The sequence below is a fragment of the Chiloscyllium plagiosum genome, unplaced genomic scaffold (genome assembly GCF_037043375.1).
Source record: "Chiloscyllium plagiosum isolate Xiang-an unplaced genomic scaffold, Cpla_swu_hap1 HiC_scaffold_7, whole genome shotgun sequence".
NCBI classification, from domain to species: domain Eukaryota; kingdom Metazoa; phylum Chordata; class Chondrichthyes; order Orectolobiformes; family Hemiscylliidae; genus Chiloscyllium; species Chiloscyllium plagiosum.
In genome coordinates, this window is record NW_028270145.1 from 17,834,199 (window position 1) to 17,854,758 (window position 20,560).

At 40.9% G+C, this 20,560-nt stretch overlaps 1 protein-coding gene across 3 annotated transcripts in view; it reads left to right on the forward strand.

Annotated features, from left to right (window-relative positions):
• Nucleotides 1-19,408, forward strand: part of LOC122551354 (SH3 domain-binding protein 4-like) — a 65,045-nt gene extending 45,637 nt beyond the window's left edge. For all 3 annotated transcript variants that reach the window (XM_043693095.2, XM_087988776.1, XM_087988775.1), the window contains exons 4-5: nt 7,272-7,460; nt 14,316-19,408. In XM_043693095.2, coding sequence (XP_043549030.2) covers nt 7,272-7,460; nt 14,316-14,540 — 414 coding nt within the window. In that variant the 3' untranslated portion in view covers nt 14,541-19,408. The remainder of the gene's footprint in view (nt 1-7,271; nt 7,461-14,315) is intronic.
• Nucleotides 19,409-20,560: the final 1,152 nt, after the last annotated feature.

A 20,560-nucleotide genomic window follows, 5' to 3' on the forward strand; every position in this document is an offset into this window, starting at 1 on the left:
GGCGCTACCATTGGTCACATCTCACCAGTTGACACCAATACCTATTGTTCCTTTGTGTCTCCTACCTCACTAATGATTGCCTCTATTTCTACATAGATTCATTTTTGTTAGCTTTGGATGCCTTATCTTTTTCACCTGAAAAAGATATCCAAGACTGGGGCCAGGTGTATGAAATGGAAGCTCATCTCACAACGGATTGGACATTATGAATCTTGGACTATGATCTCCTTATCCTTGCAGGTTTTCATTTGCAATTCTATCAGGCCTTCAGAGATACTGGAGCTGCTAGTTCACAGCTCTGTTCCATCCATCCTGGGGTGGGTGAGTAGCTGGAGATCAATTTCTGAAGGGAAAGGAAGGGAGCTGTGGCTCTTTGGAAGTGTATTTCGATCTACAATTCAGTGGACAGAAACTGCATGTAGTTATGTGTAAGTTTCTTTGTTCATCAGTTGTCACCTTGCTATATGCTACACATACATCCCGAGCTTGATGTGGTGGCTATCTTAGTATAAGTATTTTTTCTAGGATGCACGTTCTTCAGAAAAGGTTCTTCTTGATGTATATTATGGAAGAAATACTGAGGAGAGCTCTTCTCGCTTTTAAATCCAATGAATTTATCTATTGGTTCTTGTTTCTATTAATCACGTTTCTTAAACTAGAAAGTTTGGAAATCTCTAAACTTAAGGTATAATGTGTGTATGAGTCAGGAATGTAGAGAGTGTAGTTATTTTCTCTGCATTTCCAATGTACACATTACAATAATAAAAGTTACATTGTTCTTCATTTAGCCTGCTACTTCAGCCATATTTGCAAATAACAATTGGAAAGCGAGGACTTGTCTATAGTAACATTGGAGTCGGACATGTGTAACTCTGCTGAAAACAAGCCAATGTTATTGGCATCTGTACAATTGCCAGCCTTGACTCCCATCTTGAGCAAGAATAGCACCAACTAAAGCTCCATTCTGGTTTAGCACTTGTGTGCAATACTGAGGGAACGCTGCACTGTCAAAGGTGTCATCTTTTGTATGAGGCACTTAGGTAAATGTAAAAGGTAGCATACTTGAAGTGCTGGGGGTGTGAGATGCTCCTACAATGTCCCTGAAAGAGCATTAAGCAAGTTATTTAGTTATTTGAGCTGTTTAAGAGAGTTTGCTGCACATAAGTTGCCTGCTACATCTCAACAACACAACAGTGACTATATTATGAATGTACTTTATTCATTGTAAAGGATTTTACGATATCCTGAGGTTATAAAAGGTGCAATGGAAATGTGTCTTTCTTCAATCGAGGGCTCAGTAATGTTTCACAACGTTGAGTCAGTTTAACACACTCATGATGCCAGATCTAATTTGCCTCTTTTAACTGGTTGAACTGTTGCAGTGCATTTACAAATCTGATCCTCTAGCTTTCTCTCTTGTCCATGGATTTAGCTCAGGCTCCCCAAATGCCAGCCTTTAAAGGTGACAAGACCTATGGGAAGCAACGCTCAGAACCCTTTCTCTCTCTCTCGTCTTTGTCAACAGCAGAAATGACGACAAAGGAAATGAGCTGTTTTCAAGGAATTATTGGCTTTGATCCAAGCAGGATGTGCTTGTCATAATTAATTGCATTTTCAAACTGAAGAAAGCACGTTGCTGTTTTGCACGTCAGGGAGAGGGGGTGTAGTTGATACATATTACAGAGGAATGTTGGCGGGGCACTAACTGAAGCCTGCAGTTTTCCTCTTAATTGTCTGTAAAATTTTGGAATGCCTTAGATTAATTTAAATGTCAGTCATTAAATGTCAAAATTGGCCTGGGGGTGGTGCACTTTTTCAGTACTGAATCTTTTGAAAAATAACATAACCTATCCTCATTGAGTATACGTTGACTGTATTCATTGTGCACCTTCTGTGAACATGTCCTAATGGAAGACTATGGAGGGAAATGTTACCAAGCACCAAGTCATGATTTTGAATTAAATCATTTCTTATAATCACGGTGAAACCATGGTCCAAGCCCGAAATTGTGCAACTTAATTCATTGTCGTTCAAGCAGAACTCACTGTGCGGGCTTTACTCATCAAGTAACATTCATCATGACAATACAGTAAGATTGCAAGGTTCAGAATTACTACAGATAATTGTGTACACGTGTCCCTTTTTCTTCGAAGTGTATATATTCCCATTTTCTATAACAACGTTGAGGAAATTTTGCCATTTCCAGGCCACCCATTGCAATATATTGCAGGCCATGGGAAAATAAGTATTCATTCCTTCACCTTTAATGGGTGGAGCAATGAAAATTAGTTAAAAAATGGTTTCAGCATGGATCGTAGTGGAGTGGCACTGATGTCCAGGCAATGCTGGTGGGCCTTAATTTTGTTGAAAGTTTGTGTATGCCATTGATGCTACTTAGCTACTAGAAGCTCAATACTGAAGTGGTGCAAATAGCTCACCATGATGTGGCTGATGCTCGCTGAGCCATAGGTTAAAAATCTAATTTCTTCATGGAAACAGACCTTTGTTTATTCATTAATACCGCAAGATGTGTTCTGCATCCCTCCACTATGATGCTGAGTCATTGAAACCACTTGAATTCCATAGCATGGTGTCAGGAGCACCAATTCTCCTGAATAGTCTCTTAAGTATTAAAAGAGCACATGGCCACACCCCTTTCAGGGTCTCCTTAATTGCTTTACTGTTTTATCCATACAAATCAGTTTAAAGCAATCTGTTTGGGTATGCTTTAAATCAAACTCTTTCTCCTGATCCGCATCACTATCGGGAAGTATTGTCATGTCTTCTGGAATGGTCATTGAATTACTGGTTCTTCTCTATAATGTGCGTTTCATCAACACTAATTCACTATAAAGTGATTGACGAATAGGGGACGCTGTTTAGATTAGATTCCCTACAGTGTGGAAACAGACCCTTCGGCCCAGCAGGTCCACACCAACCCTCCAAAGAGTAACCCACCTCGACCCATTCCCCTACCATACACTTACCCCTGACTAATGCACCTAACACTATGGGACAATTTAGCATGGCCAATCCACCTAACCTGCACATCTTTGGATTGTGGGAGGAAACCCACGCACATGTGGGGAGAATGTGCAAACTCCACACAGACAGTCGCCCGAGGCAGGAATCAAATCGGGTCCCTGACGCTGTGAGGCAGCAGTGCTAACCACTGAACCACCGTGCCGTCTATATATGGGTATGGTGGCATTAAAGTGTTGGCTATAACGCGATTGCATTGTCAACACTTTAAGTGCTATTTTTATTGCCCACATTTTATATAGCACAGGATTGCACAAGAACACAACAACTGTGTTATAGAAAAGATGCCTGTACAATCGTTGGATCTTTTAATAGCCCCCGAATGACTGATTAGATGATCCTGCCCCTGGATTGTTGCCTCATTTCAAATGTTTGTGCTTCTCATAGTGCACCATCGTTCTCAGTCAATACTACACAAGAGCAACAGCCTGTATCAAAGACTCGTGTCGGGCTGAAACCAAAGCAATTCTCATTCATATGCAACCATTTTATTTGAATTTCTCAGTGTATGAAAATCTAACACAACTGCGTTGCTTCATTGCTTGGTAAGCTCAGAAACCAGGAAAAGGGCATCCACCTTGGCTGTATCCCAGCTGCCCGGCATCTAGCCATGCCATGGCTTACCCACACCTCAGCGTGCCACAGCTGCCCTGCATCTCATCATGCTGCCCTGTACCTCACTGTGCCTTAGCTATACCGACTTGACATCCCAGCTGCTGAGAGAAACTGGTGAAAGTGGTGATATTAATTTTTGGTATAGAATACATTAGGCTCCTCAGTGTAGAATCTTACTGTAACCAGTGCAATAAGATGTTACGTAAATGCAAAGAATATTATGTCACATAAATGCAAAGAGTATTATGTCTGTCCTGAACTGTGCAGCCGGTGCAGCAACTTTGTATTGTTTTTATTTTAAACTAATATTTGGCTAAGTTATTTTGTTTGTTCTGCAGTTGTTTTAGTTTCCTTGTGTGCTTGTCGTCATTCCTGAATCCCAGCTGTCTCCACGTGTCTCTGCCGTTGTGTTTCTTCACTTTAGGTTGGGAAGTGAGGGGGAGGACACTTCATTTTCTCTCTCTGTTACCCACATCCCGTTCAGACTCAGGCACCATGAAACAAAACTGCAAGTTGATATTGAGAAGGAGACAACTGGCCTGTCTGTTTTAGAGCTAAGGGCACAGGCACTGTTACCTTCACAGTGCAGTGAACTGAATGGATGTATTATCCACTCTGATTGAATTGCTGTGTCGTCTTAATATCAGTCTTCCCCGGGGATTCCTCTTTGTAGCTTTCTTTCAGTGTAATCTCCATTCACAGTGTTTTGTTGTCGGCTCACCGTTCCAAGCCAGTTCGCCAATTGTCGATCTTACACTAACATGAGCTGCCCAGACCCATTTTTGCTAGTTCTATATTGTATGGTATTAACAACTGTCCTCCGCCCTCGCAGCCATCACCCCCTACCTCCACAAAGTGGAGCGAATCAGGTACTTAAACATCACTATTAGCAGTGATGCAGTCATTGCAGCGCTAACAGAGGCTATTCAGCCCATCACTTCCAATGTGCTTATCTGTAATGCCATCCTGTGAGTTCCCTGCTCTCCCAATAGCACTGCAAGTGTTTCCTTCAAGCGCCTGTCTAATTTAAAATCTTTTAAAATCATTCATCATCTCGGCTTCCACTGCAATAGCTAAAAGGATAAACAATTACAGACAAATATCTAGGTTGCTGAATTGTGGAGACTGAACGAGCCCTGTAATCAAGAAACTGTTGAGCCACTCAACGACTGTTCAACACCTTTCTGAAAGGAATTGTGTTACAACTAGTGAAATAGCCTTTCCAAGCCCTGAGTGAGACAGGATCTATCTTTCTTTCCCCTGCTAATTGGAAGTAGTTTCCATGAAGAATATGAATTAAAACAGCTGAGTAAAAGTGGCAGGAGAGAGGAAGATATATGTTGAGCTTACTACTGCCCATTTCCCCCTCATTATTGACCATTTGGTTCTTTAGGGCTTGGGACCTCAATGATGAACCCCTTCACTGTGGGACTTAAACCTGCAGCCCTCGGCTGCCACGTTGGGAGTGCTCCCACTGAGCCACGTCAGACACCTATGAAACTCACATTTTATCTGCCAACATATTTCTTGGCTCCTACAGTACTGTCCCACCTCTGCAGGAATATCATAATTATATCACTGGGTATCCTGAATGCAGAGAAAGCTGGGGAGTGGGACTAACTAGATATGGTCATAGAATTGATGGACTGAATTGCCTCCATTTGAGCTGTATGATCCAGTAGTTCTACAAATGCTATTGGGTAGCTGCAAAGCAGACTATTACAAAAGATATGCTTTCTGATACTGAAGATGTTTCAGTATATCCTAAGGCTGTACAATCTCTCTAATTCAGTTGCATTGATAGCCACAGTAGACTATGTACATGCTCCGTTGATTGAATGCCTTGTAATAGAACCTTATTGTTACCATTGGTCCTCCACTGCCATTAGGTGCAAGTACTGCTGTACCTGGTGCGTCTTGAGAGAACTAGTTTGGGAGATGTTTCTATCCTCCAAAAGCAGCAGGATTTAGCAAAAGTGTTAAAACTGTCCCTTGTATTATCCTTACACAAATTAGCAACAAATACTTCAGTGTTTGATGTAGATTTTACATTATAGTCTTGTGATATCAGTTGCAATTTGTAACATTGGAATGGGTATTGGCTGCAGCCCCACAGCCCAGAAGGGAATGAGTATCATCATGGAGGTGATCGTCCCAGGGATTGGTGTGAAGCCTACAATTGTCTTACTTAATGACCGGGGCAGTGATGTGGACAGTTTGTTAACAGATTGTTTGTGACTCTAGGCAGCCAGCAACTTGATGCCAAAATCCAACGTAAGGATGAAGTGTTTGTAGGTATGCAGTCGACTGCCAAGAGGTTTAGTTGTGCTTGGTACATATATCACCACAATGTTAAATTGTAATTGATTTAGTTAAATGCCACACATATTAGTTGGGTCACAGAATGCCATGTTATTTGTGGGGAATGTTACTGAAAGTTTAAAAGGGAAACGATCTTGGTGCACAAGACAAAGGGCACCATTTTGGCATTCTGTGGGTTATACAGCAAACTGCAGCTTGGGTACAGGGCCCAGTTTTGATCCGACCCACTAAGTTGGTGACATATAGCCCTTGGAAAGAGCCAGTAGAGAATTACAACGATGAACACTTGCTTAAGGAACTTGATCTACTTGGCCTCAGGGTTCTTGGTGTAGTTACAGAGAAACTAGGACTTAAAACTGAGCTGATCAAGGTCAATGGAATAATGAAGGATTGGATAATCTGCCTCACCAAGGTGAGGATGACCAAAGGAGATGACCGTGTGAGAGAGTAGGAATTGATTGAATTATTAGGTAGTTCGTTTCCCAGAGATCAGTCTGTGTGTGTGTGGAATGTGTGACTAGCTGGTGTGCTGGGCACTGACTCTATAACCCTTTGACAGGCAACTGGGGTTCCTGACTGGGGCAGAGATAAAGCAGGTTAGTAACTTTGTAGTTAACAATTGGACTATGTGACCTCCCAGACTAGTTTCGGGAATTTTCAAGAGTAACATTCCTTTGTTCATCCTGGATTTTTGTACTCTTTTTGTTGCCTTTCCCTGAAGACCAAACAGCTACAGGATGACTGGAAGAAATGTTTAAGGATGTCCACTAACTAGATTAATACCTGGGATGTTAGATGGAATAGGTTTGTATCTGCTGGAGTTTAGGAGGCTGTGAGGTGCCACTTGATTGGAACGTGCAAGATCTGAGGATCCTTGACAGGGTGGATGTTTAAAAGGCATTTCCTCAACTGGGCAGATTTAAAAATAGAAATCACTCTTGGAGAAATAGAGTTTCACCTGAGTTGAAAATAATTCTTTGCTCCCAGATGTTTGAGAAAGAGATTTCCAAAAACTTAAAGTCTGTGGTCACCGAGCCTTAATTATTTTTAAGGAAGACATAGTTTCTTGATCAACAAGAGGGTGAAAGCTTCTCTGAGTAGGCTGGAATATGGAACAACCAGAATCTTATTGAGTATATGAATGACCTACCCATGGTTCATATAGCCGTCACGGTGCTCCATGTATCAAGCATGGGATGGGCTCAGTGGATCTGTTGGTCTTTTCCTGACCACCCTATGTTTGTATCTCACAGCTTCTGAATATTTTCCTCTTTGTCACCCCCCCCCCCCAGGCCTTGTTGAAACTCGATTGTCAGGGTCTGGTTGCCAGGCTCATCCAGGATTTTGTCCTCCTCACCACTGCCGTTGAAGTGGCCCCGAGATGGAGAGAATTAGCTGAGAAACTGGCCAAAGTTTCTCGGCAGCAGATGGAAGCTTACGAAGCTCCGCACAGAGACAAGAATGGAGTTGTCGAGACTGAGGTGAGATTATTCAGCCAGCACCAGCTCAGTGCAGCATGCAGTATCTGAATCTGAAGCTGCGTTTGTACTACTGTATTGATACATCTATTTTTTTTAAGAACGTTTCTGCATTAGATGTTTGGTTCTGGTAGACATTTTATCTTCAAACAACATTCTGCATTTTTGCTCAAGTCCCCAAAGGAACCTCACCCCTCAAACCTTTTGCCTTTATATTGTCTAATTATTAAATTACCAGTTGAATACCCTCTTACAATTTGTTTCATTTAAATCCCCTGGTAATGTAGTTCTAATATGCTAACCTGGTTTCCTGAAACCATTGTTTTCTTCACACTTCAACAAGCTCTCCCTGATGTTACACATTCTGCAGTTTTGAAGACAGTGTCACCTGTTTCCAAGTCTGGATGATGGAATAGCTAAAGCACAGAATGAGGTCATTCAGTCCATTATGTCTGTGCAAGCTCCATGCAGTGGCAATGCAGCTAGTCTTACCCCTGTGCCTTTACACCGAGCCTGCACATTCTGTTAAAATATTTAAACTTTTCTTTTAAAATCCACTATACAATCTGCCTCCACCATGCTCTCAGACAGGGCATTCCGGATCCTAACTACTTGCTGCATGAAGAAACGGTTTTCCTTATCTTGACATTGGCACTTCTGTTAATCACCTTAAATTGGTGACCCCAGTTGTTGACCATTCTGTCAATGAGAACAGTTTTCCCCTATTTACTCTGCCTACACCACCATTTTTGAACACCTCTATCTCAAACCTTTCCTCATGGAAGACAATCTCAGCCTGCCTACATAACTGAAATCCTCATCTCTTGAACCATTCTTGTAAATCTGTCTGCACTCCCACTAATGTATAGACCTGGGCTTGCACACAGTTTTCTGGTTGAGGCGCACTATTTTGTCAAGACTCATCATCATGTCATTTTTTTGAGCTATGTGTGTAAGCTCAGGATCCCGTACTGTATCGAGAACATAAATTACTGGAGAAACTGAGCAGGTCTGGCAGCGTCTGTGTGGAGAAGAAACAGAGTTAATGTTTCGAGTCTGGTAACCCTTCTTCAGATCTGCACTAGGGGTTCTGAAGACTGGTCACCGGTCTCGAAACATTAACTCAGTTTTGTTCTCTCCACAGATGCTGCCACAGATGTAGCATTTTCTTTTCATTTCGTATCTCTGGCCTTTACAGTTCTTTGTTTCATATTCTGTATTGTATGGTTTTAGTCACTTTTTCCACCTGTCCTGTCCCCTTCAATGACTTGCATCTGCTTGCACTCTCTGTTGCCTTGTCTCCTAAAATTGCATCCCTTCGCTCAGATCTATCACCTACTTTCTTCCACCAAAATATCTAACTTCATACTCCTCTAAGTTAAATTTGCTTTGCCATGTGTCTGACCATTCCACTCTTGTGTGTTCTCTTTAAATCTATCACTATCCTCCTCATAATTCACAATGTTTACAGGTTCAGTGCCTCTGCATGTTTTGAAGTTGTGCCCTGCACACCCAAGTCGGGGTCTTTTCTGTTGAGAAGAATGATGGTTTAAAAATGGGCTAATTTGCTGTTTCTATTCTCGAAGCACAAAGCTGACCTTTCAGCTGTTCCACCCAGTAGAAAGTGGCACAACGTGTAGACAATGACACACTGTCACCAAGGCTGTGGCAGTGTACTCCTGGGCCTATTGTTTGCAATTGTAACTTATTAAAATGGAGGTCAGAGTTTGATGACATTGAAGGGACTCCAGGTGTCAGTGCAGGGTACCCTGTATGTTCCCGCTCAGTATCAGCCATGTTTTGCTTTTCAATTCTGTGGAACTTGGAGAAGCAGGAGTGCTGCTTCATGGCTTTGCATACCCACCTGAAATACTTCAATTCCAGTTGTCCAACAAGCCCATCCATATTACTTCTGTTTCAACTTGTGCCTCTTCCTCCTTAATCTGGATTATGTCGTGCCTTGGTTCCCTCTTTCCAGTTTAAAGGAGACGCTGTCTCCAAGTGAATTGAGTTTCCTGGAAGATACTCAGATTGATTGCATCCTGTTTGTTGTTTGTGCTCGTTGACTCCTGCTCTCATCCCTCCTTCTCTGCCCACCCCCATCCCTCTCTTTCTCTCCCTCCCTCACTTTCTCTCCCTCTCTCACTTTCTCTCCCTCCCTCACTTTCTCTCCCTCCCTCACTTTCTCTCTATTTTTCTCTTGCTCGTGCTTTTTTTCACTCTCCTCTCTCCCAGCCGATCAAAAGCCTCACTTCCTGACATCTGGATTTAGCCCAACATTGAAGTGGGAATGAATGGTCACAAGCTCTTCCCACCTTGAGTCTAGGGAAGAAGCAATGATAACTGTGTGAATAGACAAAAATCAGAGTTAATGTTTCTCTCCCAAAAATGGTAGGGAAGTTTGAGAATGGCTCTGTTTTTCACACCTGGTTTGCTGTTCTATCTGATATATTTAGTCCGGCTAAGCAGTGATAACAAATGTTACTGATCTCCATCAAGCTGTTGTCTTATAATGAGACACACTATAATTGTTTTTTGCTAATCTGACAATGGTCCCTCATTTCAATCTAAGCTCACTCCTCAGGCATTGCTAAAACAAAACATATTTTTGCAGTACCGTTATTCCCTGGACAACTTGACTTGTGAATAACAAAAGCCCTAATATTAGCCCAACCTTGTCCGTGAACATCCCTGTCTGTCCTGACCACGCCAACAAAGAGGTCATCTGCTTGCAAAGGACAGAAATTCCTTATCCTCTAAAAGAGAATGTACCAAAACTAATTGAAACCAATGATATGCTGATTAGGGAGCTAGCACAGGAGCCAATTTGTACAAAGTAAGACTCCAAAAACATTGAGTTTATCTGTTTTTAATTATGTTGGTTGCATCATTGCATCTTAAGCCCAGCCTTGAAAGCGCTAGATTTTGTTTCATCTGGAGTTTTCTAGTTCTGCCAAGAAACCCTGAAAACTTAACAGGGTAAATAGTAATATTTCACCTTTGCGATATAGTTACCTATAGCACAGCAAGGAGAGGAACAAGGCCTGCTTGGAAAAAGTTAACTGTCAGGCTGCTTGAATTACTGATGTTGAACGAACAGTTTTAAATCAACAGTTCAAGGATTTGATACAGAGAAAGTGGAAGTGTGGTTGTTAAAATTATGGAATTGACTTATTCCAAGAGGCAAAGACTCAGGCATTTCGGCAATATTGCTGGTATAATCAGTACTCCTAGAACCCTGAAATGCTTACAGCACAGAGGTGACCCTTCAGCAAGTCATGTCTGTGCCAACTCTGTCTTTGAGTCTAACATATCGAGTGGCAATCCACCATCTTTTCCCTTTAGTTCCACGCGTTCTTCCTTTTTAGACAGAGCCAATTCTGTTTTGAAATCAGGAATTGAGTCCGTCCCCACCACACTCTCTCAAGCTATACATTCCAGATCCTAATCACTCGCTGCTTAAAAAAGATGCTTCCTAACAACTCTGCTGCTCCTTTTGCTAATTATTTTAAATCTGTGCCTTCTCGTTCTGTTTTTCCACAAATGAAAACGACTTCTCTCTTTTCGCCTTGCACTCATCAGGACAATTTGAAAAGTGTATCAATTTAAAGGGAAAGCAATCTTTTTAATAGTGTATGAGAAGAAAGTATTGATTGATTGGCAATGAACTCCGATTGGGATCGACATTGCCGGTGCAGAATCCACCAGTTAGATGACAGCTGACGGGTAACTGCCAAGTTTTGTTTAAATTGAAATCACGCAGGTTGACTCTGGTTTTTCAAGGTATTGCCCTGAAAAATGAACCAAAGACTGGCTGTCATCTGTTTTATTGATTTGATACATGTGCATATTCCTTCTGCCTGCAGGATGACGTATCCGTTTACGTAGCTTCCACTGCATGCAGGTGCATCACACTGTAAACCCAAATGACAATCCTCAATTGGTCATCAGTGTAATTTGTCACACATCATGGATTATTTGACCAATGATGTCCAATCAGCGATTCACATCTGATGTTAAATACTTTTTCAGTTCTGCAAGCACGGGTTGGTTGAGCTCCAGTTAGTGCTTTCGCAGTTGTGAACAACCAATATGATGTTTTGTCCAACATGATCTGCCAGGCTTTGGGACATATGATGTGCACAATAGCAGCATGGCACATTTGTGTGATAGACAGAATGCCTTTTTGGTTTGTCAGCGGCACCATGCAAGTGGTGAACACCGCTCATTACTGCGCTGCGAGACAGCTAGCTTCCCCTGTTGCTTGACATTCCAGAATAATCAGATATGGGCTGAAACCAAACGTGACAATCTTATTTTAGCCTTCATGTCACTGATGCATCCTCCACGGCAATACCTTCCCCATGGTCCGCTTGCCATACAAACAGTGCTTTCTTCTCACACAGTGGAATAAGGTTGTTTTCCTTTTCGTTGATATTTTCTGAAAATTGTCTTGATGAGTGCAAACAAAGCTTTGAGAAAACGTGTATTTTCTTCAGCAGTGCTCAAGTTCTGTACTTCCAAATTAATAAAATAAAATATTAATACTAATATTTAAATAAAACATCTTCTCGAGTTAATAGGGATGGATTGGAGTTAAAGATTGTTCAAAAAATCTTTTTAACAGCAAGCGCTTTCAATTTCCATTCTTCAGTTCCACATCTCAGCCCACCCTGCCTTCTACCCTCCCCTTTGGTTATGGAATCGTGGTACAAACTCTTTTAAAAATGATGGCTGTTGTGATTTGTTCTTCTGCAATGGTTTGGAGGTTTGAATCTCAGACCTAGTTGACTTCTCTTATTAGTTCTTGGGTATGTCCTGGAATCCATCGACTGAGATCCGTACTCCCCACCAGCCACAGGGAATTTGTGATATCTAGCCTCTCTCTTGAATCAAATGTTTTCAAATCTGTATCTGTGATATTCCAGAGCAATTCTAGCTAATGTAAAGGAATTATTTGTGCCTTTCTGATTAAAGCAATGCTATTGTGTCAAGGTCAGTGTGAAGGCCTTGCAGTTGGAGTCTCTCTCTCACATACCAACATCTAGTTTTCATCATGTATCAGTTTATGCAGTAGGCATCAACAGATTTGCCAACTGTATTGATCCTGTAATGAACTTCCTACCTTGCCTATTTCATCTCTGTTGGTGTCTGTTTCCCCCTCTGTCACACTGATTGCATCAACCTTATATCAGCCCAAATGCTACTGAAACCTTAATTTGTACCTTTCAGGCGCCTCAGGCGACTGACTGTGTGGAGTTTGCACGTTCTCCCCGTGTCTGCGTGGGTTTCCTCCGGGTGCTCTGGTTTCCTCCCACAGTCCAAAGATGTGCGGGTTAGGTGAATTGGCCATGCTAAATTGCCCGTAGTGTTAGGTAAGGGGTAAATGTAGGGGTATGGGTGGGTTACGCTTCGGCGGGTCGGTGTGGACTTGTTAGGCCGAAGGGCCTGTTTCCACACTATAATGTAATGTAATCTAATCTAATCTAATTACCTGTTATTCCAATGCACTCCTGGCTAGCCTTCTGCTATCTTCCCTCCATAAACCTGAGATCGTCTAAAACTATGCTGCCTGTGTTTTAATTTGCAGCATGACCTAGTTTCTCATCACCTACTCACCTCATTGATTTACCTTGGTTCCTGGTCAAGCAATATCTTGGTTCTAAACTTCTTAAATTTACTAATTCCTTCACTGCCTTACCTTTTCCTATCTCTATAGTCTCCTCCACCTCATTATCCTCTTGAGATATTTTTACACTACTAATTCTGGCCTCTTATGCATCTACACTTATAATCACATCATCATCGGTCGCCATAGTTGAAGCCTGAAATTCTGGAAGTTGCTCACCTTATATCTTCTATCTCCCCCTCCCTTTCCCCTCTCTCATTTTAAGATACTTTTGAAAAACTTTGACTAAGTTTTTTTGGTTATCTGATCTAAGAACTGCTGATATGGATTGTGTCTTTCTTCATTTTATATTGCTCCTGTGAAGCATCTGGGGTCATTCATACATTAGGATACCATGTAAGTGTAAGTTGTTGTTATGGGTATTACAGCTAAGATGATCCTGTCTTTTGTCGAGGATTGCACATGCAGTGTAGTCATAGTGATAATACTTATGAGCAGGAGTCTGATTTTATTTTCCTCTCCTCCTCGCTATCCTTGTTTACATAACTCACATCCAAAGCCTAGTTTCCTGTTGTTGTCTTGGGTATAATGCAGCTGAGTAGCCAATGAAGGTTTGTGATAACCACCAGAATTTCCCAAGTATGGAGCCATTGACAAGTTAATTGCCTTGGAAAACTGATTTGGTTTTTGGTTCCACATGATTGAAAGATTCTAGTTGTTTTTTTTTCCCTGTTTCTGATTCTGAGACATGGGTCATTGTGAATTTTATTGTAATCTGGATATATAGAATTAATTCTGCTGTTAACAATTTCAGCCCCTTATTCCAAGTCTGTTTAAGTGACTCAATTTTGATTGGGTGAGCAAAATGTCAGTATTGGGGAAAGCCCCCAACCTTGTTATGTGCAGAAATGTTATTGGCTGTAAAATGGCATCCGATTTGAAGTAAAACATCACATTAATACCTCCTTTGTCTGCCATAGTTCCTAGTTCCTGCCAAGCCAGCAATGCCCATAACCTTTAAATGATTGACAATTTTCAAAAGTGGCTAGGTGTGTATTATACTATGCAGCTTCTAAGCTATTATTCGAACAGAAGGGTGTGACAAGGTTAGCAAAAAGTAAATACCTTCTGCCACTGGAAGGATCAATACAATTTGCAATGTAAATGGTGTTTCATAAATACAGGTGGTTGTACAAAATAGCAGGTCTAATTGATTTGTATTCTTCCAGGCTATGTGGAAACCAGCCTATGACTTCTTGCTGACCTGGAGTGCACAGATTGGAGACAGCTACAGGGATGTGATTCAGGAACTACACCTGGGGCTTGATAAAATGAAGCATCCCATCACCAAGCGCTGGAAACACTTGACAGGGACCCTCATTTTGGTTCATGCTCTGGACATCCTCAGGGCTGCAGCCTTCAGCCCCCCTGACCAGGATGACATTGCTATTTAATCTGGATATTCTCGAACTTGACTTGGGAAGATGTGGACTAAGTCCAGCCGGAGAGAAAAATGACTTAAACAGCTTTGCCTTGAGTGGCTCAAGCCATTTGGACCCAGTTTCTCAAGATTGGCAGCAGAATGGACAGATCCTTTTAACATGGAGTACTGCAAGGTTTTCTGTGTTGTAAAGAGCCTTGGTTGTCAGTTTTATCACTGTTTCAAACTATCGCCATCAAGGGCAAAATTCAGCCTTGTTCCCAAGTCATTTTAAAGTGCCACCTCATCTTGTGACTTGGGAGTGAATTTTAAAAGCTTGTTTTGCACACAAAATCAATCAAATTCATTTTAGGGAGGGTGGGTGTGAATTAATTCACCAATGGTTATTCATAAACTAATTCCTAACTAAATTCTGTTATTGTTTCTGATTCATTTGCGATTCTGCTTCACTCTACAGAGATGCTATGCTTTCACTGCATGTTTCTTCTCCCCCCTTTTAAATAGCACTACTTTTTGGTACTATTTTTAAGTGTCAAAGAATTGTTCCTTAGCCCATATTTTAAAGAATTGACTGAATGTAGTTTTTGAGCATTGTGTGTATAGTCCTAACTACCTCAGGTACGTTTAAGCTTTTCCCTCGTCTGCTTTAACCCTGAAAGCTCATGTCTTCATCTCCCTGCCCTTGCTTTCGAAACCCTGTGCTGTGGTCAACTGCCTGCTGATCCCAACTTTTTGCCGAGTTATTCTGCCTTGTAAGGCTGTCAGTTAAAAACCTGCAGAGGGAAATTGGACATGTCGAGACACGCTTGCACTGTGCATTGGGGAGCTAGTCACAGCTACTGTGTGCTGAATCTCTGACAAGCCACTAACAAGTCCCATTCAGGTTATTCAACAGATGCCATTTAGCTACAGCAGTGTTTTCCTCCAGTTTTTAAGTAGCATAGCTTTGAATGTTTGTTAAACAATTGAAAATGCTGCTGGTCAGGGATAGGATGGAGGAAAAGAATTCAGTGCGTTTCAAAGCTGCAAGGGTTGTGATAATTCAGCACTCTATACTGCATTTAAAAACAGAGGTCATATTGCATCTCCAGTCTCCCCTTCTCTCTCTCTCTCTCTCTCTCCCCTCAATGTAATGCATTATCCCAATTCATCACATGCTTTGCCTTTTGTTAACCCTCTTGCTAACACTGAAGGTGCATTTTATTTGGAGTTTCTGATTTAAACATCACAATTTCTTAATGGCTTTTAAATGAGGCATGGGATGGATTAGGCAAAAGATGAAGGCTAATGGTTGATGGAATTGTTACTGCCTGCTGCTCCTTGTTGGGCTTAATTGTGAAGATTTTCGAATGAGTGCGTTTTTATGTTTTCCTCTTCACTAACTGAGATTTTGCTAATTAATGTAACTTAATCATATCCAGCAAACCCAGTTTTATATTTTTATATATTTTTAATCAAAACGTTCAGACATGTTATGACATACCGCTAAAGCAGGTGGGTCTTGAAGCCAAACGTTCTGGTCAAAGCTACCCAGTTATAGTCTGGACTAATTAGCCTCTGTGAGGCTGCCAATAATACACAGTCAACACTTAGTTCTCCTCTATGGGGAAGTTGAAACAGCAGAATTTAGAAAACAAATTCTAACACTCTTTGGCCAAAAATGTTAATGCTTTCAGAGCACACAACTTTCACTGAGAATAATGGGTTTATTGGGCAGAGTAATCACTCATTTTCCAAACGTTAATTATCAAGCACACGTAATGGCCTGGAACTGTTTTATTTTTCAATTGCAGTTTTCTTTTCGTTGTTCTGCTCTGAGAAAGAGTACATGTCTTAATTTTGCTCCCTCCCCCGTCTCTTTCCATACCTGGAAAAACGTTGACAGGAATGTGAAAGTTTGCTGTGATCAGAATTTCTTTTGGTGGTTTCCCTCTGCATCACTAACTTGGTAGTCATGTAGGTCACGTGGGCTGCTCGTGGATTCCATATTATTCTCCCCACATGTAATGTTGTGGACCGTACAGCGAGCACCTCAGAATGCAGAGTCCAAAGTCCTTTTCCCTGTTGATTTTTGATAATGCAAACTGAATCTGGAAGTCTGCCCAACTACCTCCCAAATTTAGACATGGAAAACCTTTTTTTTCTTGTCAGTGGTTGGCCCACGGTTTCCTTTGATGGCTGATAGCATGGTACTGCCTCCAGGGAGCTCTGGAGGAAAGACAACTCCCTAAATTAAATTGTAATAAGTTTGTCCAGATTTACTTGCTATTGGGTGTGGATTTACCCAACTGATGCCTAGAAACTATATAATGAATTTTGTTATCTTCATTGGAAAAGCAATTAATATTCTGAGGTCAGACTCCTAAATTAGTTCTAAATATTATACTGATTATGTGACATTTATTTTGGTGAGAACTGATCTACATGATTCCAGAAAGTAATATGAAACTGGTGATGAATGCTCAGACATTTTCCTTTTGAGCTATAATTTAATTTAGCCTAATATTTAATTCCTAACTGAGTTCAGATGAATGGGAGGTTTGCTCCACCCATCTTGAGGACCCCAGCAAGAAAACCAGTTTTCTTAATTATCAAAAAATGCTGATGCCAAATGCTTGACTGGTTAAATTCTGTTTGATTTGTAAAGGGAATTTGTACATTTATAAATAGTTGTTGATATTTAAATAATATACGACTTATTCTAGAGTTACAGTAATAATTTAGTGCAGGAAGAGTCAGGATTAGGAATTCCAGTTTGTCCCATCCATCTCTGGTGTTTCTGAAATAACCCATGCGGAGCCCCATCCATTGCTTAAATCCCCTGAGCTGTTTGAGTACATAGCAATACTGGATAGAACAATAAGTCAAAGCACGACACACATTTGCAAAAACTGTTCTGCCACCTGAGATGTATGTAAAACTGTTTTGAATTCAAAGTAGTTTCCCCTCAGTCCATTGGTCTGACTGACCAAGTAATTTTCCAGGTTCACCTTATCAATGTCACAAAATACTTCTTATCGCTCAGAGAGGCCACTTTTAAAATTTTTATCTGTTCAGAGCCTTGTTTTTTTTTGATGCTCACTGAGGATTTGGAGACTCTTTGAATAATTGGTGAAGGTGCTGAAATTGGATCGCGTGGTTTGATTCCACTAAACTGTGTCATCAAATTGACCTAAGTCACGGGCAAGGTTGTTCTTATGACAGTATTATATGTGTAGGTGTCTGATCAGAAGACATATCCTGCTACTAGCTTAGTTAGATGAGTTCTGAAGGTGGGCATTTCTGACAACCACCTTTCCTGAATATTTTGCGATGTTGGAGTTGGGAGGGACCTACATCAAGTGAGTTTATTGCCATGGAAAGTGAAGGCCTCCTTCAAATGATAGGTAGTTCTGAAAATAACAGCACTATTAATTGAGGCAATCTGATTAAAATCCTGTTGTATGTGAAGTCTGTCTTTTAATAGTTCATGCTGAATTTATTTGTTTTGCCCATACTTCAACCCAATCTTGCACAATTGAAGTGACCCTTCCAGATTGGCCTCTGGAAGTGTGAGGTGTTGTTCAATGTTGACATTTTTAACCCTGAAATTCATTTACTCAACACTTTGTAAATTAATGTAAATTTACCATTTTTGTAACCTGCTTGCAGTTCTGGTCATATTTTGTGATTGGGCCTGTTTTGTGTGTTTAATGCTGTAGATAAGAGAAAATGATTGAATTACTTCAAGGGTTATATATCATCTGTGAAGAGAATCCTAGCGTCTGGTGTACTTTGTGTAGGATTCAGACTTTTTTTTTTAAAAAAGGGACCACTTTTGACTACACCAATTCAAACTTGAATGTCATAACCTCAACATACATTCTTCCACTGATCTATATTGCTTCATACATACTGTCACAGTCTTTTATATCGAATAACGTACTATTTTTCAACAGGGCACAGGATTGTATTCATGTATTCACCATTCTGGCCAAAATGGACTTTCATCCAATCACACTAAGATAGTTTCTGGGTTTGCATTCCAAACAAAACTCTTTACCCGGAACTGATCAACCTTTTTTTTTGGGCGTGCGCATGACTCTTCGCAGTTCAATGTCACCATGCATCTATAACTTCCCCCAATTTAAAATATGTAGTTTGAAAATTATTGTACAAGCATAGTTGTGATTTTACCACGACACTACAGTTGGAAAGGAGGATTGATTTTGTATGCTGGAGTTGTGTTGAGAACACACTAGTTCTCCATTGTTGGTGGGTCAAAATTGTGGAGACCCTTCCGTAATATTTCTGTGGTCAAGCTGCTGGCATCAAGGTGGCTCACCATAACCTGATCAAGCAATGGACAGTAAATGCTGTCCTTTCCAGTGATGCTCAGATCCCATGAGCAAATAAAAAGAAGTTGAAAGATATGTGCTTCAGTCTGAGATGGCACGCAATTTGGAGTTATGATTAATCTACATTGGACTCTCAATTTCTTTCCATTTTTAACCACCCATGTTGTAATACCTGTTAATTCCGTCTTAATCGAAGCGATGCTTCACTTCCTTTTTCCATCCATGTTCTTAGATCAGCAATAAATAAATCAGTAAGCTAGCCTGGACCTTCACCTCAGTGCACTTTCTACCACATACTCTCTTGACTGAGAGTTGCTGCATTATTTACCACTCACTTGCTTCCTGACACACACAGCACACTCTTGTCACACTGACAGATATTGTAGGCTGCCGTTTGGAGATATGAATAGCCTTATTTCTGTGATTTTGTTTTTAAAGCCACTGCTTTCCATTTCTCTACCTATTTATGAAAAGTAATTTCTAGCTTCATTGACACTTCGGTTTTAAACATCTTCATTTTGCAATAAAAAAAATTGTAATTCTACATTTCTCATTGTATTTTTGTGAACTTTGTTAGCACACAGGTTATTTGATGGGCTCTTTCCCTTGTTCAGTAGTTTGCAGTTGCATTCTTTTGGAATGCTACTGACATTGTGTTCAAATGCACTAGGAATTTTAGCTCTCGTTTCCTCCAACTCTGAAGGAAGATTGTTACTGTGCCTGGGTCCTTACAAGTTAAGACCATAAAATGTAGGAGCAAAAGCAGGCCATTTGGCCATTTAATGAGATCATGACTGATGTGACCACTTTCAACCCGATTTCTGATTTAACAGGCTGCCTCTCTCAGCCTTGAATTTGCCTAACAACACAGCCTCTACAGCCCTCTGCAGACTCATGAACTTCAGAGAGAAGAAATTCCTCTGCTGTTTTAAATAGGTGACCACTTATTCTGAGATTATGCCCCCTGGTGCTAGCCTCTCCCACAAAAGCAAACAACGTTCCCACATCTACCCTGTCAAGCTCTTTGAGAATCTTCGACGTTTCAACAAAGTGTCCTCTCATCCTGCTAATCAATAATGAGTACAGGTCCCACTCAACCTCTCCTCATTAGGAAGTTCTTCCAAAGGTGGTACCAGCCGAGTGAATCTTCTCGAGACTGCCTCCAAAGCCAATATATCTTTCCTTAGATAAGGTGATCAAAACTGTTCACAGTATTTTAGGCCTGGTCTAACTAATGCCTTCTACAGTTTTAATAAGGATTTCCCATTTTTATGCTCTATTCCCTTTGAAATAAAGGACAATATTCCATTTGCCTTCCTTGTTATGCTGCTGAATGTATATAATGGGTTTTTTTTGTGGTTTATACACCAGAACGCCATTAGTTGAGACGTCATCTCAACGTCTTCGTTGGACACAAAATTGAGATAGAATTTGAGAGATCATGTTGCGGCTGTACAGGACATTGGTGAGGCCACTTTTAGAGTACTGCATGCAATTCTGGTCTCCCTTTTATAAGAAGATTGTTGTTCAACTTGAGAGGCTGAAGAAAAGATTTGCAAGGATTTTGCCAGCACTGGAGGGTTTGAGCAATAGAGAGAGACTGAACAGGATGGGGCTTTTTTTCCTGGACCATCTGAGGCTGAGGGGAGGCTTTCTTATAAGTTCATAGGGACATGAAAAGGATGAATAGCCAAAG